This window comes from Arvicola amphibius, chromosome 7 (assembly GCF_903992535.2).
Source record: "Arvicola amphibius chromosome 7, mArvAmp1.2, whole genome shotgun sequence".
In the NCBI taxonomy this organism is placed as follows: domain Eukaryota; kingdom Metazoa; phylum Chordata; class Mammalia; order Rodentia; family Cricetidae; genus Arvicola; species Arvicola amphibius.
Genome location: NC_052053.1, coordinates 32,273,120 through 32,299,765, shown reverse-complemented (window position 1 = coordinate 32,299,765; position 26,646 = coordinate 32,273,120). Strand labels below are relative to the sequence as shown.

The 26,646-nt window shown below is 36.0% G+C and overlaps 1 protein-coding gene and 1 long non-coding RNA gene across 10 annotated transcripts in view; one reads left to right on the top strand and one right to left on the bottom strand.

Moving 5' to 3' along the window:
• Positions 1 to 22,617, bottom strand: part of Orc4 (origin recognition complex subunit 4) — a 44,634-nt gene extending 22,017 nt beyond the window's left edge. The window contains exons 1-9 of one of the 9 annotated variants that reach the window (XM_038335679.1): positions 22,494 to 22,617; positions 21,027 to 21,153; positions 10,467 to 10,540; positions 6,824 to 6,900; positions 6,174 to 6,264; positions 4,641 to 4,716; positions 3,961 to 4,046; positions 2,358 to 2,406; positions 160 to 311 (exon numbers count right to left, since the gene is read on the bottom strand). In XM_038335679.1, coding sequence (XP_038191607.1) covers positions 160 to 311; positions 2,358 to 2,406; positions 3,961 to 4,046; positions 4,641 to 4,716; positions 6,174 to 6,264; positions 6,824 to 6,900; positions 10,467 to 10,540; positions 21,027 to 21,153; positions 22,494 to 22,505 — 744 coding nt within the window. In that variant the 5' untranslated portion in view covers positions 22,506 to 22,617. The other 8 variants (XM_038335683.1, XM_038335680.1, XM_038335678.1 and 5 more) reach the window with 8 other exon arrangements.
• LOC119818384 overlaps positions 21,864 to 26,646 on the top strand; it is a 136,070-nt gene continuing 131,287 nt past the window's right edge. Inside the window, exon 1 of the long non-coding RNA XR_005286102.1 lies at positions 21,864 to 22,551. This is a non-coding gene — a long non-coding RNA (uncharacterized LOC119818384). The remainder of the gene's footprint in view (positions 22,552 to 26,646) is intronic.

Sequence of the window (26,646 nt, the reverse complement as noted above, 5' to 3'; positions counted from 1 at the left end):
AGACCAAGGTATAAAGAATTGAAGAAAGATAATTTTCAAAATACCCTAAAACTTAATTTAAATCAAATGGATTATGCCAGTAATTAACTTTGCATTTTCTAAATCTAAAAAATATGCCTTCTTCTTCTTCTTCATTTTTTTTTAAATAAAAAGACTTACCAATCTACATGTAAGACCAATAACTGCTACTGGCGTCTGTGCAGATTGAGAAATGTCGAAAAGATTATAAAGGAGTGTCTGGTTTTTCTGATGAGCAAAAAGATCAAATTCATCCAGGATGAAGATCACTGGGCAACTGCTAGCCCTGTCACCTAAGAAAAAAATGAGTTTCAAATTAATAAGAAAATACATCAAATAATTTTTTATTCCCAAACTGCTATACTTGAGTTTATAATTCACCTCAACACAAACTAATAAGTTACTCTGGGCAGGGCATTTACAAATGCAAGTTCACTCATGCACGAAAAGTTATCCACAGAACAAATAGAGCCATTTTTGTTCTAAAATAGTTTCCATCTAGTTACAGGAGTTTGATGAAAAAAATTGAGAAGGTCATTTGCAAACAGCTTTATAATTATATAAGTGTAGCTCCTTAATAATTACAAATATGACTTTTCAATACCATCAAAACACTTCTTGAATATAAAAGTAGTCAATAATGAATAAAAACTACTATTTCAAGAAAGACATATTTAGCTAATAGAAAAACGCAAAATGTACCTCCTTATTTAAAGTTTTCTCTGCAAACACCCAATCAGAATATGTGGTACAATAAAAAAAAAATAAAATGTCTTTAACTACAAATTTTAATACTTCAATCAGATAATATTCAGTAGCACTCAATACATTTTCTCTCTATATGAATAGAAACTACTTTAGTAAAAAATCATTACAACTTTAGGAATAATTTACATTTATGTAAAACTTTTAAGTCCAAGATTAAGAGACGATTTATTTATATATCCAGGTAATAAAATAACCTGAGTTTAAATGGTTTAATTTTGGGAAGAAAACAAAAATCAAACTACTAAAGCCTAGCAGAATTAGGAAATAGTACAGAAAAAAAGTATTTGTAAAATAAGGCCAGTATCTCAGTATAGGGAAAATGGTTTATTCAAAGTCAAATCACTGCATATAAAAATAAATCTGTGAATTACTGGCATAAGTAAGTAATGCTGAAGAATAAGGAGCTTAAGAATCAGCCTCAGCTATAAAGTGCACTCAAGGACAGCCTGGGATACCTGAGCTACTGTCTTTAGAAAAAGAAACCCAACCAAATTATCAATTAGAAATATGTGTATTAAAAGGAAATATTGGTGAACATTTTTAAAATTTGAAGGAGATAAAGGTACCTTTTAGATAAAACAGTCATGTAAAATTTAAAACTTCTATTCAGTCAACAAGTACAAATTTAAGACAACAAAGCATAAAAGGTTCTATAACTAGGTATGAGACAAAATGGGGTAAGGCATCGACAGGAAATAACAATGGTGAGTCAACACATCAAATGAATAGCCATCATCACATACCAGGGGATGCAAATTATAAAAACCAAAATTATACAAATGAAACTGACATTGGTTTTCTACAAGCTACCTAAATATGAAAATTAGTAACTTTGTGAACTCTGGGAAGAAAAAGTATTTTTTTTTTTTTTTTTTTTTTGGTTTTTCGAGACAGGGTTTCTCTGTAGCTTTGGAGCCTGTCCTGGAACTAGCTCTTGTAGACCAGGCTGGTCTCGAACTCTGCCTCTGCCTCCCGAGTGCTGGGATTAAAGGCGTGTGTCACCACCGCCCGGCTAAGAAAAAGTATTTTTAAACATATTTCAAAGACAGGTAAACAATATTCTTTTCAACATGGCATCTTTTAATTTAAATTTCTACCCATTATAACCTATCCAGACAAAGACACATGGACAATCATTTATAGTATTTTTACAGAATGTAAGACAACCATAATTACCAAATAACAAGCAAAATGACTTTGTTCTTGCTTGTTAGAGACATGGTCTCATTCATACTGTCCTTGAGCACATATTCTTCCTATCTTATCTCCCAACTGCTATGATTATAGGTGAATAATTTTAGTCTTTTAAGTTTTATTATTAGTGTGTCAGGATGATATCTCCGCGTGAAGGCTCTGGTGTGTTACGATGAGTATATGGAAGTCAGAGGAAAATCTTTAGAAGTCAGTTTCCTCCTTACATCTTTGGTTCCGGAAGCAAACTCAGGCTGTCAAGCTTGTGTGGGAAACACTATTTCTTGTTAAGCCATCTCATTGGTACCAATTTTATCCTTATAAAAACCTCTTTTGATATTTCTGGATTTCAATGCTTTACAAATATCTTTTATATGTACCTTTTTTTAAAGCTTCCAGAAGAAATGAAAGGTTTTCAGCAAAGCTTCCCTGAATAACAAAAATAGAAAGACTAAATTTTAATAAAATGAAGACGGCTGAATCTTAAGGATAGTTTACAAAAAATAATGCATTGCTTTTACTAGGAAATTAGCCACTGCACAGATTCTCATTTGAGTATCTCTGCATTAATTATCCATAACTTAAAAATGAAAGTAAAGCTCTGAAAATGTGAAATTTACCTATCTCATAAGTAAAGTTTCCTATTTTCTGGACAATCCTGGTAGAAATGTTAGGAGGAGTACAGTTCCTGGACAGTTGCTAGATTCTAAATATAGTAGGGATGAGAAATGCATTCCATTTGTCATTACTCTCAAATTTGTACAACCAAAAAACTTATTATAAATTAAAATCAGATCTCCAAAAAGATAAAATTTGCTTAAAATATCATACAGTTTTTCTGATCAAGAATATCCATTACAAATGTGTTTATTACATCAAATTTATCTGTTTATTTGGAACAATCTAAAATATTCTTGGACATAATTTAAAACTTCTAGAAGAAATTGAGAATAATGGATAAATTATTGAGATGTTCCAGAATTGGAGCAAAAACTCCCTTAATTTATTTTTTATTAAAGTTATTAATTTGAATTTTATTTAGATATTTCAAATCTTTTTGTAAGAATTTGTTTTTAATTATGGGTAGGTGTGTCTGTATGCATGTAGGTATGTGCACATGAGGTATAGAACAAATGCTAGAGGGCTGGTTTCCTGATTTAGAAGAGACAACTGTCAACTGTCTAATATGGGTACTGAAACCAAACTCAGATTAAGACAGGGATGACTCTTGTTTTTCTTAGGCCAAGTAAGTTAGTCAAACAGGGAAAGAGTTTAATAAGAAATCTGAATACTTCAAATCAGTCTGAAGCAGTATCAGTGTCTTGAGACTACAAGACTACACTCTAAGTTATGGATATAAAATAACAGATTACAACACAATATCATTTTATTTTATTGAGTTTTTTGTTATTTTTTAAGACAGGTTTTCTCTGTGTAGCCTTGGCTGTCTTGGAACTTGTTCTGTAGACCAGGCTGACCTTGAACTCACAGAAATCTACCTGCCACAGCCTCCAGAGCGCTGGGATTAAAGGAGCCTGCCACAATCACCCAGCCTACCATCCCATATTTTTAATCAGGTGGAAATTTAATGCTTTCTACCTTGTTTAGAATAATCTTGTGAAATACACAAAATAAAGACAAGAATCTAAATTGAGAGACATTCAATAGCCTAACAGTCTGATATCACCAGGGAATCATAATAGCAAAGGTGTCAAACAACCCACTATGCCAGCTTTAAACTCAGCATGTTATCTATCCACTCTGCCCATGCTAACTTACAAGTGTTGATTTAAAAACACTTACTTCAGTGAATAATCATAAAATTCATGACAATCTCTGAAATAAATGCTTGATGACTAAATATATCCTCATACATACATCTTTTAATGACAAATATATTACATCAAATCCTAATATATATAATAACTGTCTAATATGTTTCTCCTAAATTTCCAGAATTAAAACATCTGAAATGATACTTACAAAAACTTTATCTCCAACTACATTTTCTAGATTTAATTGCCTTGTGATCTCCTTCAGAGCAATTTTTTCATTTATCTGCAGCAGTCCTGAAATATAGCCCAATTAAAGTACAATTAAAATGATGCAAGTATTTGACATGGATTATTTTCCAGGTAAGTATATTTTCTATTGCTTTTTAAATTTAAGAAAGAAAAAAATATTACTTCCACTAAAAAAATGGCACACAACCATTCTTTTCAAACAGTACTGTTTAAGAAAAAACTACTTTTAAAAAAGTTCTAATAACCTTTCCAATTTCTACAGGCCCTTAAACAGACAGTTTTCAAAATAGAATATTTGAACAGACTTAAAACACAAATTTATTTTCATAATATGCAAACCTCTGTAGTTTGCATCATTTCTTTCTTAAAAAATAATTTAACTTTATTTTATACACACACACATTTATCTATCTATCTATCTATCTATCTATCTATCTATCTATCTATCTATCTATCTATTTATTTTTATATGAAAGTGTCGGGCCCTGAGGAACTGGAGTTCAGATAGTTGTGAGCTGCCATGAGGGTGCTGGGAATTGAACTTGGGTCCCCTGGAAGAGCAGCCAGAGCTCATAACCACTAAGCCATCTCTCCAGCACCTTGCATCATTTCTTAATGGGAAAATGATGATATACTCACCATTTAGGTGAACTTGTAACACATTCTCACTCATTCCTTGTATTTCCAGGAGTTCTTTCAAAGCATGATTTATTAACTAAATATAAAATATGCAAAACGTTTAATATGGAAAAGATGAAATGAAGCCATTGTTTTTTAAAATCATGAATGCTAAGAATCAAATATAAAGAAATCACTTTATAGCTAGAACATTTAACTATATAGGACCTATTTATTATGTCTATAAGATCTTAACAATCTAGCACACTAATAAACTTTGGAAGCAACCCTCAAGTTTTCTATACATTACAGACTAAACTCCTGTCCTTGGTGATCTTTATGTCTCAGTATATTTTACTATTAATATTACATTTTCTATTTATATTTTCTTTACTAGGCATCATTGAAAGCATCTAAAAGTAATAAAAAGAACATAAATGGTTTCAAAGTTTTTCCTGTGATGCCAATTCTACAGAATACTGCTAAATACTCTGCACATTTCATGAAACAAGGAAGAGCAATTAATCAAACAGAAAAAACAAAGTATTTGCTCATGACTAACTAAAGATTTAAAACATACTAATAAGAATAAGAAGCTGAAGGGTCAAGATTTGCAATGTGAGCTGGATGAGATTCTGTTTCACAAACCACGCAACAAATGAATCAAACAAACAAAAACTACCACTGCAAAATAATAGGAAAGTTAAAGGAAAAGGCTGCAATTAAAAGATTACTAATTATAATTACTATGGAAATATACTCAGAAGGTATTATAATGCCTCAAAATGTTTAATTACAGGCTTCACATATTTTGGATAATGGCTGTGTGTCACATGATTATATTCTTCTAACATTTGTAGTGTTTTATCATAACACCACACACAACTGTTGTGATACCACTGCACAGCCATTAAATTTGTAAATGAATTAAGGAAAGCTTAAAAATCTTTCAAATGAGGAATAAGGACTATCCCTTCTATTCCAAACATAAATGCTCCAGAAAGACATATATAAGTAAACTAGAGTAGATAGAAAAGTTAAGCAAGGACAGAAAAACTATTTAATAAAGACATAGATATAACTTGTAAACTATTTTTAGAAATAAAACATATTTACATTGGCAATATATTAAACTATCTGTCACTACAACATTATGCAAAAGGACTAGCACATTTTTACACACATTGTAAGTCGCTGGTTTCCACAAAAGGAGAGTAAACAGACACACACACACACACAATGAGCAGTAGATGATCAGTACTTCCTGTTTGTCAACTGGTAGTCTCTAATATAATACAAAGGAAAATGATAATGACAGAACCAATGTTGAGAAAAAAACTTGTCATTGTGAGCAATGATGAGTTTTAAAAAAAGCATGATCAACTTCAATACCACATCCTAAATTTGTAGGATCTCTGCATGTCTTTTGCAATTTAAAAGGCACAGAAAACTCAGAAGGTTGAAATATAATGAAATGAAAAACATTTCCAACGTCATGTGATATAAGAAACTTCAAATGTTTATTAAAGCAATATACATCTGAAAATCTTTTACCATGGTCTTTCCTGATCCTCGTGGTCCAACAATGAGTACAGAGTTACTTTCTCCATTGATAGCAGTTCTTTTGAGTAGCTCAATTAAATGCCTAAAATGATATGAAAAGGTCAAAAATTTAAAAATAAGGGTATAATAATTTATTGTGTCATACCTTTTAAAAGCTAGACTGGAAGGTGTACATTACTTCTCTCCTTTGGGCTTTCTATGCTGGGAAGGATCTAAGTTTTCCTGTATAAAAGAATACGGAGAAAAGAACATAGCCCAGTTGAGAATATCTAGAGACCTGAAGAGGAAACCCAGGAAGGCTGGAATATATTGGGTTCCATAGTGTTAGAAGAGAAGAGACAATCATGCTAATTTTTAGATAACTTTAGTCACCATCACCTGAGTTGTCTGTGAAGTTAAGGAAAAGTGTCAGAATTTTCTCACTATCAGATAACAGACAGAAAAGAAATGTAAGAAACACTAGAGACCATTGCATTATATAAGTACTTGTATGTGCTCTTGTTTCACAATGACCAGTGTATCTATATAGAAAACAGAACTTCAACATCACTAAGATAAGATCCGTTCATTACTAAGACTTACAAAACTTGGAGAGCAAATGTAAATATATTTGTAATAGAGGAGTGCATTGCTAGACTTACTTGTATTGTACTTGGACTCCAAATAGGTTACTATGTGGGCTCTGATGACAAAATCTTTCACGTAAGATTCTTTGTACCTGAAAAACATAAGATGTACAAAATTTAAAAATTACACATAAAATAAAAAGAAAGCTTATTTATAGCAGTCAGGAACTGAATAAATACTAACTGCTTTGGCATCATTTTTGTGAGTTATAACTAGATTCTCCATTTATCTAGTGTCAGATAAATAATGAGAGTTTGGTTGTGATCATGTCAATGAATGGGAGAATTATTTCAACATATAACCAATCTGAAGGCTGTTCTAATGTATGTGAATAAGTGTTTTACTTTGCATAAAATTTCATTCAAAGATCAAAGACTAGAAGAAATTTAACAATGCAATCCAATCCAATAGTGCAACTACACAGAGACTAATAATTCTAAAATGGCTTAGCGTAATCACTATCAATCTGTACCTGCCTTGAAGTCAGGATTCTGCAGAAAACTAAACTTAAGGGTTCATGTAGTTGAAATACCCATTAGATTCTGAGCATAGAAACACTATAAGGATATGATTCAAAAAAGATCCTACAAAAAAGGCAGAAAGAAAAGAAATTCAAATAACAAACTATAAAACAGTTCTACATCAACTTATAAGCCACTATTTAATTATGTGAAAGAAATGAGATTCCACTGGTCTATAAAGTAAGCAATCAGGCCCATGGATGTAGTTCCATGATAAACCAACTGCTTAGTATATATGTCCAGATTCTGGTTTCTATCACCATAACAAAAATAAATATATAAAGTAAAAAAAAAAAAAAAAGAAAGAAATAGAAAAGTAAGACATCACTGGAGCGAGCTAGAAAAGAATCCGTTAAAAGTAGCCATGTTTTCAAATTGGTTTAGAATTTGGGAAAAACATGTCAAAATAATCAAGTAGTCTTTTAAAAACCAAACCATTATAGAGTTACTTTTTCTGGATCTGGTGATAATACAGTAATCATCCAGGGACAATACTCAGGGAGCTGAATAACAAGACTATAGGATTATTTATTTCTCCCAGACTAAGATTTTAAAGTACCAAAGATAAAATTTGAATTTTTTTACGTGTATGGAAGGGTATAAGAAATAACTCACATAGTTATTATTTTAGATAAAGCACCGTGTATGGAAGGGTATAAGAAATGACTCACATAGTTATTATTTTAGATAAAGCACAAACAGCAATGGGATAGTTGCAGAAGACATTAAAGTTACCATTAAATGATTAAATGTTTTCTAGATCTAAACATCTAAATAAGGGAATATTAACACATTTGTGTAAGGCCTATTTTGAAGATTAAAACAGTTATCTGTAATACAATACATGAATTATACAGATAATAGTTGATACCTGTTAACCACTAAAATAGACCACAGACATCTAAAGAATCAATGAATTATATCTATTCCTCTACGTAGTTAAGATGATTAGAAATAAAGACAAACCTCAACCCTTTCCTTAAATAAAGGAAAATCTTATTAAAATTTATTAGATAGGAAACTATGTATAAACATAAAATAAGGAATGGGAAAAAAGGAAATGAACCTATTAAAACCTTACAGAGTTCAAAAGTTCCATAGTTATCAGAACGTAGGTTAAACAGGTGTTTAGAATCAATTCATGGAAGAACTATTCACTTCACATACAAAAAAGCTAATTATTTTTAAGCAGTAATTTCTCTTAAAAAATAAGTGATAGCTGGGCAGTGGTGGCGCATGCCTTTAATCCCAAAACTCGGGAGGCAGAGGCAGGTGGATCTCTGTAAATTCGAGGCCAACCTGGTCTATAACAGCTAGTTCCAGGACAGGCTCCAAAAGTTACAGAGAAACCCTGTCTCAAAAAAAAAAAAAAAAAAAAAAAAAAAAAAAAAAAAAAAAAAAAAAAAAAGGGGGGGGGGGAGGTAAACGTTGAGTAGATGGCTCAGTTGGTAAATTTTTTGCTGTGCTAGCATTGGGACCTTAGTTCAGATTCTCAAATCTACATCAAGTCAGGTACAGCAAGCTCATGCCTGCAACTTCAGACCTAGAAAGTGGAGACAGGAGAATTTGGAGCTTGCTGGCCAATCAGTCTAGCTAAATGACAATTGCCATGTCCAACAAGAGACCCCATTTAATAGTACCAGGGAGAATGACAGAGGAAGATACTTAGTATCCATTACTGCCTCACATACACACATATAACACACAAAGAGATATGTAAGAAAAAAATGGTCTTTTTAAGTATGTCAAAATTTAGCATTGATTTTTTAAAAGTAAATGTAGCTGCAGTCAACTGGTAAACAAGCTAGAGCACAATTATCATGGATTATAGGCTTCTTATAGTAAACATATATATTTACATACTTTTAGTACTTGAAATACACTGTGCTATTAAGATACTACCTAGCATTTAGTATAATACTCAATTATTGGTAAAGAGAATAAACAAAGTACAGTGAGGATTGAATGTTGTTTTCCCTTTTGCCAGTCTTGTATGGTCAAATCTCTGGTGATATCCTCAGCACCACACTTCCTAAGGCAAGCAGATTCAAACTGAAAAAGAGAAAATAAAACTTGCCCCATGTAAAAATGAAACAGAATGTTGAACATAAAAAAACCTCCAAAATAAAGTAAAAAATAGTAACTAATGAGTTCTGCAATATATCAGTATATCTATAAACGATGACCTAAACAAAGATGAAATTAAGAAAAGAGTTTCATATGCAACAGCATCCAACAGAATAAAAATACTTCAGAAGCCTTCAAGAACTTTAACAATAGGCGATAGATGAAGAAAATGACTGAGCCCCACATTGGAGCACCGGACTGAGCTCCCAAGGTCCTGATGAGGAGCAGAAGGAGAGAGAACATGAGAAAGAAAGTCAGGACCGTGAGGGAACCTCCACCTGGCGATAGATGAAGAAAATGACTGAGCCCCACATTGGAGCACTGGACTGAGCTCCCAAGGTCCTGATGAGGAGCAGAAGGAGAGAGAACATGAGAAAGAAAGTTAGGAACGTGAGGGGTGCGTTCACTCATGGAGACGGTGGGACAGAACTAATGGGAGATCACCAACTCCAGTTGGAATGGGACTGATGGATCATGCGACCAAACCCGTCTCTCTGAATGTGGCCAACAGTGGGGGCTGACTGAGAAGCAAAGGACAATGGCGCTGGGCTCTGACTCTTCTGCATGGACGGGCTCTCTGGGAGCCTTCTCAGCTTGGTCGATCACCTTCCTGGACCTGGGGGGAGTTGGGAGGACCTTGGTCTTAACATAGAGTAGGGAACCCTAATGGCTCCTTGGCCTGGAGAGGGAGGGAGGGGAGGTATGGGTGGAGGGGAGGGGAGGGAAGGGGGAGGAGGAGGGGAGGGAAGGAGATGAAAATTTTTAAATATAAAAAAATAAACCATAAAAAAGAACTTTAACAATAAAAATATGGTGTATCATTTCACATACAATTTTTCCAATTTGGACAGCTTTGTTTTTATTCACTCTTTCAGGAACTTACAAAAACACCTCCTCTAATAATATAAAGCAGTCTAAAAAGTGCAAAGGAAAAAAATCAGGCGAAAAGATGACTATTTTTCTGATCATCTTTAGTAAGGATCTGAGATTAAGGAATATGCATACTAACCTCTGAAAGACATTCTGCATGTATTACGTTGTTACTCTTGGTTTTACGATTGCTCATTTTGACCAACTCAAATCCTAAAAAATTAAAAAAAAGATGAATAAATACTATCTGCTTTAAAAGATTATTTAAAAATTACATTTATAGAATCAGATACAAATTCTTAAATGTAAAAAATGCTTAAAATTTTCAAATGAGAAACCTACAAACATGTCCATTTGTTCATGTACTTTAATTGGTATTCTCACAATTGATATGATTCTCCTGGTAATTCTTCCCTTCCCCCTAAAGATACATTCAATTCAAGCAAGTACTTTTTCTTTCATACAGAATGTTTCTCCTATCCAACCATCCAATGGAATCATTCTTTACAGAACACCTTCCATTTCTTGTTCTACTTAGGAAAAATATACAATCTACACACTAAGAGTTAACATCATAGTTCAAGAAAACACAATACATATTGAGGACAACACAAGCTTAAATTAAGAACTGAAAACCTTAATAGCCCAGATAGAAAACCCAGAGAAAATCTTTTGAGTAGAATTGACAAAAAAAACAAAGAATATCAGATCTTGAAGTAGAAGACTTGGACCATGCAAGCAAAGATGACAAGATGAAAGAACTGTAGAACACCAGGAAAAGACCAAATCTTAAATTATAGACACAGATGAAGACAAGAACCCAAAGCAAGTGGAATAAAGCAGAACTTAAAAATATATAGAATACTGTGGAATAGTCCTTCTGTACATTATGTGAATATATGTTGGTATGACTGGTTTAATAAGCAGACAGGCCAATAGCAGAACAGGATAAAGTTAGGTGGGAAAGCCAAACTGAGAATGATGAGATAATGAACGGCAGAGTCAGAGGAGTCACCAGCCATATGGGTAGCAAATTGGATAGAGGTAAAAGCCACACAGAGCAATAGAAATGATTTAAATTGTGAGAGCTAGCTAGTAATAAGCCTGAGCTATTGACTGAACATTTATAATTATTATTAAGGCTCAATGTGATTATTATAAAGCAGCTGCACAGAAAAACTCTGCCTACAGAAAAAACTTTCCCCAAGGAAAGATGCATACATACATATATATATATATATGTACAAACACACACACACACACACACAGTGCGTTTTAGTTATGGTTTCTATTATTGTGATAAAACACCATGACCGAAAAGCAAGCTGGGGAGGAAAGGGTTTATTAGGTTTATACTTCAGCATTGCTGTTCATCACTGAAGGAAGTCAGGACAATAATTTAAGCAGGGGAAGATCCTGGAGGCAGGTTCTGATGTAGAGGTCATGAAGGGGAGCTGCATACTGGCTTGCTTCCCATGACTTGCTTAGTCTGCTTTCTTATAGAACCCAAGACCAGCAGCCCAGGGATGGCACCACTCACCTTGGGCTGGGCCCTCTCCCACTGATCACTATATAAGAAAATGCCTTACAGCTGGATCTCAAGGAAGCATTTCCTCAATCAGAGGCTCCCTCTTCTGATGACTCTAGCTTGTGTCAAGTTGATACACAAAACCAGACAGTACAAGATGCAAGAAACATACAAAACAAGTAAAACTAGAAAAGAAGTCCTTATGGCATATTATACTCAAAACATTAAATAAACAACAGAGAGGATAGTGAAACCAAGAATAGGAACCAACAACAAGTTATCTATGAAGGAAACGTACCACAATACTAGCTGATTTCTCAAATGAAATCTTTAAAGCCAAAAGAGGCTTGAACAAGTTGTAAAGACTACAGATGCCAATCTAGACTACTGTACCCAGCAAAACTACCTGTAATAGTGGAAGTAGGAAGAAAAATGTTCAGTGAATGAAACAAGTTAAAGTCATGTTCTAAGTCCAATTAGACTGCTATAGGTTATTACCACGATATAAGTTCTACTGGACACTTAGAGACAGTGTGTTGGTCTTAATTAGCACCTGTGCTAATATTATTGGTATCCTGTTCAGAAAATCTTTCCCTGTGCCAATGAGTTAAGACCTATACTCACTCTTTCTTCTATCAGATCCATGGTGGTCATGTCTTATGCTGGGGGGGGGGGGTCTTTGATCCATCTGGAGTTGAGTTTTGTGCATGTTGATAAATGTGGATCTATTTGCATTCTTCTATATTCAGCCATCAAGTTTGTCCAGCATCATTTGTTGAAGATATTGTCCCTTCTCCAAAGTTGTATTTTTAGCTTTTTTTGTCATAAAATAAGGTGTCCATAGTTGTATGTATGAATGTGTCTGAGTCTTAAATTTGAATCCATTGATCAATGTTGTCTGTTTTTATGACAATACAACACTCTTTTACTTGAAATCTGTTTTAAAGCAACTATTATTCAGGATTGTTGTACTTATCCTGTTTTTGTATGTATATGTGTCCATATGAGGCTGAAAACTTTTTTCTGTGATGGATTGTATTGGGATTTTTGATCAAGACTGTGTTGAATTTGTAGATTGCTTTTGGTGGAATGGCAATTTTCAAAATTATAATCTCATGAATCATGATTATAGGAGACCTTTAGATCTTCTGATATCTTCTTCAATTTCTTTATTCAGTTTCTTAAAGATTTAATTACAGAAGTCTTTCACTGTCTTGATTAGAGTTTCTAATCTGAGCAGACAGTACTCCCAAAAGCCAAAGACAAAAACCCCAACAGCAGACATAAGAAGCCCTCTTTTAAACCTGGCTAGAGCTGCCTAACAGAGTCCCCAAAATACAGCCAAAGCTGTTGTCTTTTGCTACATGCTCAAGGTGGAAGGTAAGTCCTTATTGCTGAAGACAGCATGCACTTCAGAAAACAGGGCCCAGAGACTTCTGAGCTTGAACTGACCTGAACACCCTCTCCCCGAGGACTAGCATTCATGGTATCAGAGAGCGCCACACAAGCTTCCAAAGGAGGGAAGCAACCAACAATCCTACCCAGCTATGACACCTGTGAACCACATCAGTGACCAGCATGGTGGCACACATATTTTGGTGGAATTAAGACTCATTCAACAGATGGGATACCATGCCTGGCACTAGAAACCTAGTAACCACTCAGAACTAGTAATAATGGTTATTGGAGAAGCATCTACAACCACTAATTTGCTAAACCAGCATAATTCCCTAACAAAAATCTATAAACGATTGTTTTTATACGCAAAGATAGTGTAGTCTTCACACCCCAATAAGGAAATTTCTTTCTGAAAAAGATGAAAGATCACTACAGAAAAACCACAATCATTCAAAATATAGAGTCGTGGAGTCTAGTTCTAATGGTTATATACAGAAATTATTCCAGGCACCTAAGACTCAATGAACATTCTATAATGGGGGGGGGGGATTTTAAGAGATAAAAGATCAGGAACTTTGCTGTAGGACTATGTCTTCTAGTAAAATTAGAAGCTATACCCATAAAGTCTCACCAACATGACTGCCAAAACATAAGTTGAAACACAAATGATACCAATGAACATTCTAAACTGGACTGGGAAAGGCCCACAAGATCTTGACACTATACAAAAACTATAGGCAACTTAATAAAGTTGGGAGTGGAAGAGGTGGTTGTGGTGGATTAAATAAGAATGGCTCCCATAGGCTCATATAGGTATGGCCTTCAAGTGGGTACTGTCTTGTTGAAAGAAATGTATCTCTCTCTCTCTCTCTCTCTCTCTCTCTCTCTCTCTCTCCTTCCCTCCCTCCCTTCTTCCCTGCCCCATTTCTCTCTCTCTGCCCGTGGATCAATATGTAGCTCTTAGCTCTGCTCCAGAGCCATGCATGCCGCCATGATGATAACCGACTAACCCTATGAAACTGTAAGCAAGTTCCCAATGCTTTCTTTTATAATAGCATTGGTCATGGTGTTTCATCACAGTAATAGTAACTCTAACAAAGACCGTGGTCTTCTCCAGGTAGGAGGACATCAACTGGTCATCCAGTGCCAAATGGTCAACTGTGGAAACATGTATACAAGTAGCATAAAATATGGATTCAACGGGCCATATGAAGAACTATATGTCAGCAATAACAATTCCTGGAAATTTCAAATTCCATGAATTTGAAAGAGAATAGGAAAGGGTATATGGAAGGGTTTAGAGGGAGGAGGGGAAGCAAGAAATGTTAATAAAATTATAATCTCAATAATAAACAAAAAATAATAAAGAAAATGTTAAACAAATTGAAAAGCACTCCTAGATCCACAAAAATACCGAGATAACAAGGTAAACAGTTTCTTCCCACATTTGAGAAGCGATGACAGACATTGAGGATATAAATTTAATGAATCAGGAGCAGAAAATGGATTGAATGTTTCCCTACCTTGATACATTTATATGGGTTCCTATACCTAACACAGATCTTAAGAAATACCAAGCAAAACTTTAAGAAAATATAGGAACAACAACAAAGACACAAGAGGAACTTTTAGTTTTGGACCTGTTTCTTAAGCAAGCAGTAAACAGTCTAACTTTGAACTAGTTAGTATAAAATCTACTAAAGATTTATTTACCATCACTCCTCAAACGCATACCAATTCTTGCAAAGCACCAATGAAACTCACACAAATGTTAAAGAAGGAAATAATCATGATCCTATGACAAAAACATTTGACAAACTATAACACTGATCCATGATATTTTTAAAAAATGAAGCAAACTAAGTTGGGTTTTTTTTTCTGACATGGTAAATACTATTTATCAAGAAAGAACTAGAGCTGGCAGACTTACTTTTAATGTAAAATGCAAAAGTTTCAACTGTTTTTATTCAAATGGTATTAAAATCCTTATAAAATGCAAGGTATGAAAAGTCAAGGGCATACACACCAAGGGGGAAAATGGACTTTGCCAAATACCTATTGTGTTAAGTTTATGAGTAAGAAATATAAAAATTCCCATTGCTTTCTTATGACACAACATAATTTCCAAATTAAAACAATACTATTGACATTTGCATGCATGTGTGGGTGCCTATGTGTGCATTCTCTCTCTCTCTCTCTCTCTCTCTCTCTCTCTCCTAGGTACAAATCCATTAAGATATGTACAAGAACTATATGAGAAAAACCACAACATTCAAGTTAAGAAATTAACTCAGTTTCCCCAACCCAGTGTTAAGGTGAACGTAACAAAAAGGTTCTGCTCTATAAATTGAATGGTTTGGAATACGTAAACAAAAAGACTCCAACTGGGAGGAAATATTTGATCCTATTTGACTAGATTCAAAATACACAAAAAACTCTTAAAATGCTATTATGAAAACAACCTATTTTAAAAGTGCCAATGAGTTAAACTCACATCTCATCAAACAGGGTGGCAAGAAAGCATGAGATGTTCAATATCATATCCTTAAAGAAATTAATAGTCAAAAAGTTTTCTATCACTCCACAGCTATTAGAAAATTTAAAACAACGATTTCATTAATTGCTGGTAAGTCTTTGAGTTAATGATAATGCTGCTTGTATTATTTAACACACAATAGTAGTAAGTGTAAAAAGAATGAAGGACCCTAACATCAGGGCTTTATTAATTTACTGCTCTTTGCTTCTAACTGTGGATGTAAACTGACTTTTAAAGTTACTGCTGCTATGACTTTCTCGTCATGATAGACTAGAACCTGAAGCTGAGTTGGGGTGCTTTTGTTAGAATATTTATAACAGCACTAAGACACTCATGGTATATGTATTTTACTTGAAATTGATGCCTAGTCTCTCATTGGGTACACCTGAATTCAAGTTATTTCCTACCTAAATAGCTGTGATTAAAACTACATGCTACCATACCCACAATCAATTTTTACTAGTAACCATGGAAACTTAGAAGCAGCATGTTTTTCAATATAACAAATAAACTTTTATACAGCCCTACAATGATTTTTTTACTGTGCTAAAAAATAAAAAGAAGCTATGAAACCATGAAAAAAAAAAGGAATAAATTTTAGATAGCTACTCCTAAGTTAAGAAAGAAGGCAAGTGGGAAATGCTACAGACTGTCTTATTATATAGATGATGAAACAGGCAAAACTATAGAAACACTGACAGCAGTCACAAGAGATATTTTTCTTCCATGACAGCATACTAGTAATACCACATGACATCTCCCAGAATGTGTAATACACAGACAATTCCACTGTCAACTTTGGACTTGCATTGATGTTTCAACATTGGCTCATTAACTGTAACTAATATAACAAACAAATGCAGGAGTTCATACTAGAAACAAGGTCAATAGTAGAGAGTGCTGGACAGGGTTGACAAGCAGGGGTGTAGGAACTTACTCCTGCTTAAAATTGCATGTTTAACTTATCTTACACATTAGTTTAATTCTGAAAACAAATTTGCCTCTATGGTACAAGAAGACAAGATATTAAGACTAGAAAATACTTTTAAGCAGTTTATTTCCTGTCTAAGGTAATGATTTCAAGAGTAAAAATGACTACTTCTTGTGGCAGTCCAGGTTCTAATCCTGTATTTTAGAATCTGGGTCAAGAGAATCATGGTAAATTCAAGGCCAATCTAGGTAACACAGGGAGTGCTACAACACCGTGGGGCTACATAGGGATATATTGTCTCAAAACCAACAAAAAACAAAATAGACAAAAAGATGATGTACCTCTACATGGTTTATATTTAAAACTGCCTCACAACTCTTTGTTACAGGGAGACTTTACTTGGCACTTTTCTTAGTATTGGACAATTACGGTATTGGGTAAGATAGTTGTCATAGCCTGTATTTTCTGTCTCAGAACAGTTTTCAGTTACTTTGGCTAATTCTTCTGGTATTAAATTGTACAGCTTTAAATGACATTGTTTTTCAATTTTAGGAATTACTATTAAGGCTGATGTAGATTTAGCCTTTTAATACAAATATTCCAACCATTTACATATCTTCACTACATATGATATAGGAGACATTAGTAATGGAAATATATGACAGTTTAAAATATCAATGAAGTTGAATCTTGGCAGCACGAGAAAAAAGGTGATATACAATATACAATCTGTTTACATATATAAAACAATGCAAACTAATTTCTTATTTTAAATGATATATGTAGTTAAGAATGCTAAAAAGAAAACTGAAAACCAGTAAACATACTCTCACTGATATCTTATTTTTGGATAGCTGTCAATGTATCTGTAATTTCTACATATCAATTGTCCAGTTCTAAGCAAATGCTACTTGTCAATGTATCTTTCCCACACACTCAGAAAAATCAAGAACATCTATCACTTAATAAAACAACACACAGCATACATGAGGTTTAAAGTTAATGGTTAAAGGCAGGCTGGACAGATAATCTTGTGAGGCCAAAACACTCTCACTTGCACACACTGACATTGAAAGAAATAAAGCAGTGTGGAACCACATGCCTAAATCTAAAAAAGGTGCATATCCAGTTACTTCTATGCTGATGACATATATAAAAGATACGGCTGGTAAGAAGGCTGACTCATTTGATACTGCTGGATTATGGTAAAATATCAGAGCTCACTGCCCACCAAAGGTACTCAGACAATCGTCTAACTTAAGTTGAGAAATTAAGGGCAACGTAATTAGGGTAAGGGAAAATGGAATAATTTTAAGTCCTGCTAAATGTCATACATATAGCGGGAAATTCTAAGATCTGGATATGAATAAAGTCATTTATAATTGATAACCTTAGGAATCTTGGCCTCTTTAACACAAAGTGTAATGTCTCAAAAATACCATTATCTTTGTACCTTACATATCCCTGTAGTCATACTTCTTCATTGGGACCACCAATCTGCAAATATTGACCTGGAGACTTATTTTTAATTATGAAAGTTTGGCCTTTAGCTTAGACTTGTCCCCAACTAGTTCTTATTACTCAAATTAGCCTGCTTCTATTAATCTACATTCTGCCATGTGGCTTGATTTCCTCTGTTCTGTACTGTATATCACACTTCAGAGTCTCCATGATGTCTCAGCACCCCCAGATTCATCTCCTCTTCCTCTCTCTCCCAGGAAATCCTGCTTATCCTCTCCTGCCTATCTATTGGCCATTCAGCTCTTTATTAACCAATCAGAAGGCTCCTTAGTAAAGACACATCTTCACAGTGTACAAAAAGATTATCCTACGGCATATTAACGTAAATTTCCAAAGGCCACAGCTGGTACAAATACCCAAGAAATAACAAAGCATTGCAAGTCAGCAGAAACACACTCAAAATAATTTAGAACCTGGAGTAAAAAGACAACGAATTAACTATAAATACATGAAAATGAAAGTCAAAGTTTCAATTTTTAGGAGGTAATCACTAACAGTTCATTTATGTTTTTACAAAGACAATGATTATATTGATACCAGAAACCACAAGAACTCTCTAAAGCATACAAAGAATTCCACCTCCCCTCATCATAGTAAAATGGCAGAGAAATTATCCCAAACAAAATATTTTTAAAAAATAAAACAATTTTTCAATGTACCTGGAATTAGATTGAGAGCTAATTGCTGGAAAACAGTAGCAGAAGTCACCCGCCCTTAAACAAACCAGCAGAATATTATCTTCAAAGTGGTGAAAAACAAGCAGAAAGCTGCAAGAAACCCTAATCCCTCAAAACAGAACCAGAACAAGGGCTTAGAAGCAAAGGAGTAAGAAAAGTGGGTGGTTGTCTGCATTAAGGAACTTCTAGAGAACATATTGATGTAAAAGGAAAAAGATACCAATAGAACAGTCAGAAAGCAGTACAGCAATCAGAAGTGGCAAAGATGAAAACAGTAACTCAACATTCAAAGCTGAGAACACTGCTGTCCAACGTAAGTGTAAATTCCAAGTAATTTAATATTTTCTAATATATTTAATAAACACTATAAAAACAATTCCACCTCATTTATACTATTTACATACATTTCAAGTGCTCAAAAGCCACATGAAGGTGATGACAAATGTACTGAGTAGCACGAGAAGAAAACTTGTTTCCTGGAGATAAAGCTAAAAATGAAGTTTAAGGAACAATAACAACATATAAACTCAGACTGTTAAACATACTATCCAGAAATAAGTAATACTTTAAGAACAGATTAGCTATCTGCCACAATGATACAAATCCCTATGGGAAACAGCAAACTTAAAAAAAAAACTACACAAATGACTTATAAAAATGATAAAAAAGAAAAAAAAAAACAATTTCTGGAGTCAAGTGGTGGTGGTGCTCACCTTTAATCCCAGTACTCAGGAGGCAGACAGAGGCAGATCTCTGTGAGTTCAAGGTAACCTGATCTACAGAGTGGCTCCAGGGCAGCCAGGACTTTCTCAGACAAACAAAAAGCAAAAAACAAAAATCCAAACCACAATTTCTGAAAGAATAAATCCAGTCAGTAAGTTTCTGAAAAAGAAATATCTTCAGTACAGAACTGTAATAAAGGCATTACAAATTATAAAACTAGATTCATCAGATTGGCAAAATTAAACTATAATCATTGTTGAAATGGCACAAGTCAGAGTCTATCACACACTGAGGCAGGAGTATAAAATGTCATATCCATTTTAAAATTTGGTGAAACTGAAGACAGACTTATACAATTTACAAAAATAGATAGCCATGTGCATAAGGAAACATTTATGCAGATATTCATAAATATTCTAAACTAGATCGTTTATAAGTAGTTAAAAAATGAATGTAAGTCTAATATCCATCAAGACTAACTGTGACTTTTTTTTTAAAAAAAAAGCTTGTATTGTATTGGGCTGGACAGATGTCTCAGAGATAAGAGCACAGGTTCCTGAGTTCAATTCCCAGCAACCACATGGTAGCTCACAGCACCTGAATGAGGTCTGGTGGCCTTTTCTGAAGTGCAGGCATTCCTAGTGGCAGAGCACTGTACACATTTTATATATATATAAATCTTGAAAAAGACAGGCAGTGATGGCACACACCTTTAATCCCAGCACTAGGAAGACAGAGACAGGTGAATCTCTGTGAGTTCAAGGCCAGCCTGGTCTTCAAGAGATAGTTGGACAGCTGGGAACCTTTGTCTTGAAAAACTCAAAAAAAATTTTTTGATTTTCTAATAAAGAAGTTTTGGGCCCACCTGACATAATTACCTCCCTCACACAAAGAAAAGGTAAGCACAGGGTAATGGATACATGAATAGGGTCCATTGTATGGACTTGCACCAAATAAAATTTGTAAAATAAAATAACTTGGACGGTGAATCATACTAAGCAGAACTAAAATTGATAATAACAATTAATTCGAGGATCTTCGATTCTTTTAAAAGAATCGTATTAAGTGATTTGGCTTACTAAAGTATCTTTACAAAAAGCAACGAAAAACTAACGACTTTAATTGTAAAGAATGAGAAGGTGGAAAAGAAACCGTTAATTCACTATAAAAAAAAAATTAAACACCCAGATAAAAAGCTTTCTCTTCTACGCTACAAGGAAAGAAAATTTGGAGGTGTCTCTTCTTTAAGGACAAAACTCAGTATGAGGGACCCACACAATCCCAGGCATCCCCCCCTCAGAGCCTGCAGCCTTTTGTGTGGCAGCATTCAGGCAGAGCGTGCAGGCAGCCTTCCCCCAAACCTCCCCTACCAGTTCCTTGCCTACCGCTTCTCCAAAAATCCCTAGGACGACAGAAAAGGAGGGGGATGCAGGATGCGGACTCGGCAAGGCTAACTAGAAGTTGATCCAAATTCACACATCCGGATTGCCTCTTCCAGAAGCGTCCCAGGCTCTGAAGTAAGGGGTGAAGTGGTGGGTCACCTGCGGAGACCCCGGTTTCCTCTCCACGCTGGCCAATCATGTACCTCCCCCTCGAGCCTTCTGCACCGAGTCTCAGCAGATCAGCAGTACTCTGCCCCGCTCGGGGCTCCGTCCTCAGCATCGCCGGGGATCCGGGAGCCTGCAGCAGCCCGTCGGCTCCGGGCCTGCCTGGCCTGCACGAGCCTACCTCTCTCCCAGTCCCCCTCAGCCTGACGTCTTCGCTCCTTCCGCCCGCCTGAGGCCACTGCCAAGCCGACCCCGCCTCGGGACCCGCCTTACCTCTTGCAGTCAAGCCTGCCTATCCCGGGGCAACGCCGGCCGCCACAGACTGTGAGGACCCAGGACGGTCACCTCCTTCCCGGCTCCGCTTTCCCACTCCCGCCGCCAAGCGCCCACAGCCACTCCCAGCATGCGCTGCGCTCCCACCGCCTCCCCGGCCCCGCCCCGGCTCGTCACGTGAGCTCCCGCCCCTTCGGGCCCCGCCTACTTCCGTCCCTCCGCTTTCCCTAAGGAGGGAGGAGGCGGCTGGGGGTGTTAAAGAGTAGCAACTTCCTCCCTCTTCCCGCCCCCGCCCCTCTACCCCCTGCTACAATGTCTTCCGGGTCGGCAGCGCCTTGGAGCCTTCTGGGAAAACATCTCATTTCCTCCCCTCCCCCTCCTCCTGCCGTCAACCAACCAGCCTCCCGTCAGAAAGGGACATGCGCAGTGAGTGCCTCCCGTCTCTTCTACCCGAGCCCCCCCTCCCCCCCAAGCAGAGAGACCCCAGCAGCAGCAGCAGCTGATGATGAAGAGAGAGGCAGTGGCAGAGGGGGGGCACCTTTTATTTCTATTTTTAAAGGGACAGGACACTCATTTTACCCCACTTCAACCTTGAATTGAGGGGGGTGGGGGGAAGGCGGCTGAGTTCCTCCCCCACCCTCCAGCTCCGAGCCCTGAGTGGGGGATTGAGCCGGAGAGAGGAGAGGAGTTTCTTCTTCTTAGAAAACCCCCATCCACGACTCCTACCCCCTCAGCCCCTCTACTCGCCTGCTCCCTGAGCCCCTTCCACCCTCCTTCTCTGTGGCCGTGAGAGGAGGAGAGAAAGAGACCAAAAGCCTCTTAGCAACACAGACCCTTTGCTGTTGCTGCTGCTGCTGTTGCTGCTGCTGCTGCTGCTGTTGCTGCTGCTGCTGCTGCTGCTGTTGCTGTTGCTGCTGCTGCTGCCGCTGCTTGGCCCTGGCTGGAGACATCTCCCTACACTGGGAGCAGCCACTTCCCCAGCTCTCCTCCTCCTCAATTGCCTCCTCCTCCTCCACTCCCCCCCTTTATTACCCTTTGTGTCATCCTCCACAGCTCCAGGGAAGGCACTCAAAAGTGGGGGGCAGGAAAGGTAAGTGCGTCTGGGGGGGCTCCATTGCCTTCCTCTAGCTCTGACTTTCACTCCGGGCGGCAGGAGCACCAAACCTCATACGCAGTGGAGCTCCGGGGTGAGGAGGGGGTGGTGCTGGGGGGTGAGTGAAGGAGGGGCTGGAGTGAGGAGGGGTGTGTGAGGTGGGGTGTCCACCCTGTCAGGGAAGGGAGGACACTTTTATTTTCCTTTGCTGTTGTCAAAAGTGGTTTCTCCAGCTACCATCTGATTGTGCCTTGCTTCAGTGGGGGAGACTACAAAAACAACCCCCTCCTTCCTCCAATGAGGCGCCAGGGAAAGAGAAAGAGGCATACTTTCTAGATGTCACTTAAAAAATTACGTTTCGAGAGCTTTCTTCTCTCTCCCCAGGAAAAGCTGCCTGCATTTGTTTCTGAGTGGGAAAATGTCGGGATGTGAATTGTGTTGGAACTGCTTATGCAGTTGTAGACCTGAGTGTTTCTCTTTTTGCTTCTGTCTGTGGCTTGGATATTGACTTTAGGGTTGGAAGACTTGACTGGTGTTTATGTTAAGTGTTTAGTTTCTCCATTTTTTTTTATTTTGTCTGAATTGCATAGGAAATTTCAAATTTTAGTTCATGAGGCCTTTGGTTGGGTTTTAACTTGTATTTTTTTTGTAAGATATTTGTTTCATGTTTGACTATATAAAGTTCAAAGCTTAAAATGCTTGAAGTTTAAATGTCACTGGTAATATCTTTGCCCACATACGTTTCTGGTATTTATTTTCCATAACATGAAAATATTAGCTATTTCATAACTGTTTTTTTTTACTCTAATCTTTGTAACTTGTCTGAACAAGTCATCCCCATTGAAAACTTTATGTTGTTCTTGCTGCATAGAAGGCCAAACCTCCCCATCAATATTTTGCTGGGTTGGTACCACTTTCAGTTTTAACTGAATTATTTATTTACTGTTGTAAATTGAGACGAGTTTTTCATCCAGAGGTAGTGACCAAATTGTTCACAACATGTGAAAGAAAATAAATTTTTAAAATTCACTTTCATGAGTTAAAAAAATCATCAAGTTTTAGATAGTATGTTATAGTTAGATACAAATCGAAAGGTAAATCTGGATTTAGACTTATAGAATAACAGTTTTGATAAAAATTCTTCATTCTATGTGGTATGTTCTTAGTGGTTTCATCCTATAGTGCTGTATTTTATTTATATTTATATATCATTTATATTCCAAAAATAGTGCTATGTTTTATTTCATAAGTACTAAAAATATATTTCTGTTGTAGGCCTCATAGCTGCATCTTACATTAGGAAGTGGTATTTTGTTTCATTTATGGACTCCTTTCCCTTTTTTTGAAGATGGATGCGCACATTCATCTCCTATTCTCTCTCTGTGCCTCTCTCTCAGCTTTTAAAAATTGCTTTGGTTTCTCTGATTCCATAATTCATGTCAACAATAGGAGAATAGCAATTTGATCAGCAAGAAGGATGGAAGAAACAGAAATCTATAATATTTGACATAGTATCTTTGATATAGTCTTACAATGTGATGATCCTTTTTGTTTGTTTTATTTTGTTTTCTTAATGGTAAAACCAAGCCATTTTATACTCATATTTTAGTGACCGAAAGTCAGTACATCTATAGAAACTCTTGCAGTAGAATTTTAATTTCCAACTGTATGTAAAATAGACATTTACACACCGGCAGGGAACTGTGTAGCAGTATACAGTATGGCCCTATTTCTTTCATTTCTGTTATAAATTTGAACACTTTTTTTAGCCTTTCTCTGAGATGTGATTGCTGCGCTTGAGCAGAAATCTGTGCTAGTTTCAATTTTGTCTTCCATCATAAATATTAGTAATACTGTTAATACTAATACTCCTAAGCTTTTCTGCCTTTTTACACATTTAGCAGTCATAATACAATGGATAGGAAGAACTTACTAAAGGCGCCTATGTTAAGTATGCACCTTGTATAGACAATGAGATAGTAGTTGTCTAGTGTGCAGCTGAGTAAGAATTTACTGGCTTAAACTTAATGCCTGTGTTTAGTTTGTGTTTCCTCTGTTTTGAGACAGGGTCTTTTGCATATAGCCTTTTGAGTGGTGGGATTACAAGGGTGTGCTACCATACCCCACTGTTTGTATTTTCCTTTGAAAGTATTTCTATTCTCCTATTTCTTGCTTAATCCCTACTATGGTTAGACCACTCTGTATTTTCTGTAAAGGAGATAACAACTTATGGCTTGAAAACCTTCTATATATTTTTAGAATGCTTATATTCTAAGTGTTAAATACTGTTGATACTTTAGGAGGATAATTTTTCAAGTCGATAGATAATACCTTGGAGGTCACATTATATAACTCGTCACTTTCCACGCTGTGATATTTAGAAAACCTGAAGAATTTACTCAAGATTCCAAGGTTTTTGGTCAGAAATGAAAACCTTCATGCCTAATTCCATGTATAGCAGTTCAAAGTTTTACACAGAGGCTTTTCTCGAGACAGAATCTGTGATCTGGAAAACCCTATCTAGACCAGACTAGCTAATTCACAGAGATCCACCCAACTCTGCCTCCTCAGTCCTGGGATTAAGAGCAAGCAGCCACCATGCCTGTCTAGACTGATTCCTTCCTATGAGTGTTAAAGTGGATAGCTTTAGAGCTACGATTTGCCCACCTACAAAGCAGTTATTTGATGTTGCCTCTTGAGGCACTAATTTCACTGGTTGTGGATTATTTCTTCAGAATCATTTAGCTTTCTCTAATACTAGTCCCCATCTCCCCACCCCCAGTTAATCAGCTAAGTAAATATATTTTTACTCTTGAAGTGAAAATCCTTATTTACAAAATCAATTAGAATTATAAATGTTTACTTATGAGTTTGACTTAATGAACAACATAAGGACAAAACTTTTAATCTGATTAGACCTTGTATGCACCTCATTCATAGCAAACATGGTAGGTACATAGTAGGGCCAACTGGCTGACATAATCCATATGAGTTCTAAAAATAGATATAGTTTTTTTTTTCCACTCAAGAAGTGTGAGATTAATTCCCTTTCCTCTTTCCCCCTCCTTCCTGGTATAATTCTCATTACCATGAAAGTTTTTTTTTTCCTTGAGTTTTTTTTCTTGATATTTGCTGTGGCTCTCACATTTTCTAATTAACAGTTAAATTAAATGCTGTTAAAAATGTAGTACTCATAATAAGAATTAAAAACATATTTTCTTCTAATCCTCATCAGGATAGAATTTGAGAAAAGTGGCTTATTTTGAGTAAGCAATTACTTAAAAACTTGATTAAACATGTATTTGTTCACTGTTCCCTTGTCTCATCTCAGTGAGCGAATGATACCGTAGGATGTTGGGATGAGCAGGCCGCCTTCACCAGCTCTATAAAGAGGTCCCAGTCCTTACTTAGGTGACATGTGTCCCTGACTTTGTTTTTTTGGTCCTTACCCAGATAATTATCAGCTTTCCAGTTTTCTATGGATATGAAGATTTACACCTAGTCATCAGTGGGACCCAGTGAAGTCAGCCAGAAAGCCTATATCCATTTACGTGTCTTTGCAAACTGTTGGATTTTGAATGTCTGTGAAAAATAGATTGTGCTTAGAAATTAAACATCTGTAGAATATCTTCTTCTGCTAGGCACCGTGGTAGGCATCTGAAAACAAGGGTGGGCCTGCAATTCCATGTTAAGAGAGTTAATTGTATCCCACAGATGCATTAAGTATTTTTTTTATAACTAAAATATTATATTAACAATATTAATATTGTTAGGTGGGAAAATGAATGTTCCAGGAGATTATTACTGTATTTTATTAGAATAGACTAATATAACAAAATTTCTACTTAATATTGTACTTTAGAGATTTTCAATTTATACACAATTCACGAGCTTTAGACCATGAAAGTCATTTATTTGGCTACTGTTGTTGAGTTTTTATTCTAAATATAAGTCTTTGATTTGAAGATTATTAAAAATGTTCATTAAATTTTTTCAAATAAAAAGCAATTTTCTCCAAATTTAATGTTTTGCTCTCTATATTTTTTCTGTTAACCTCAGACAGCAGACATTTTCATTTTGAGTGCTTAAATA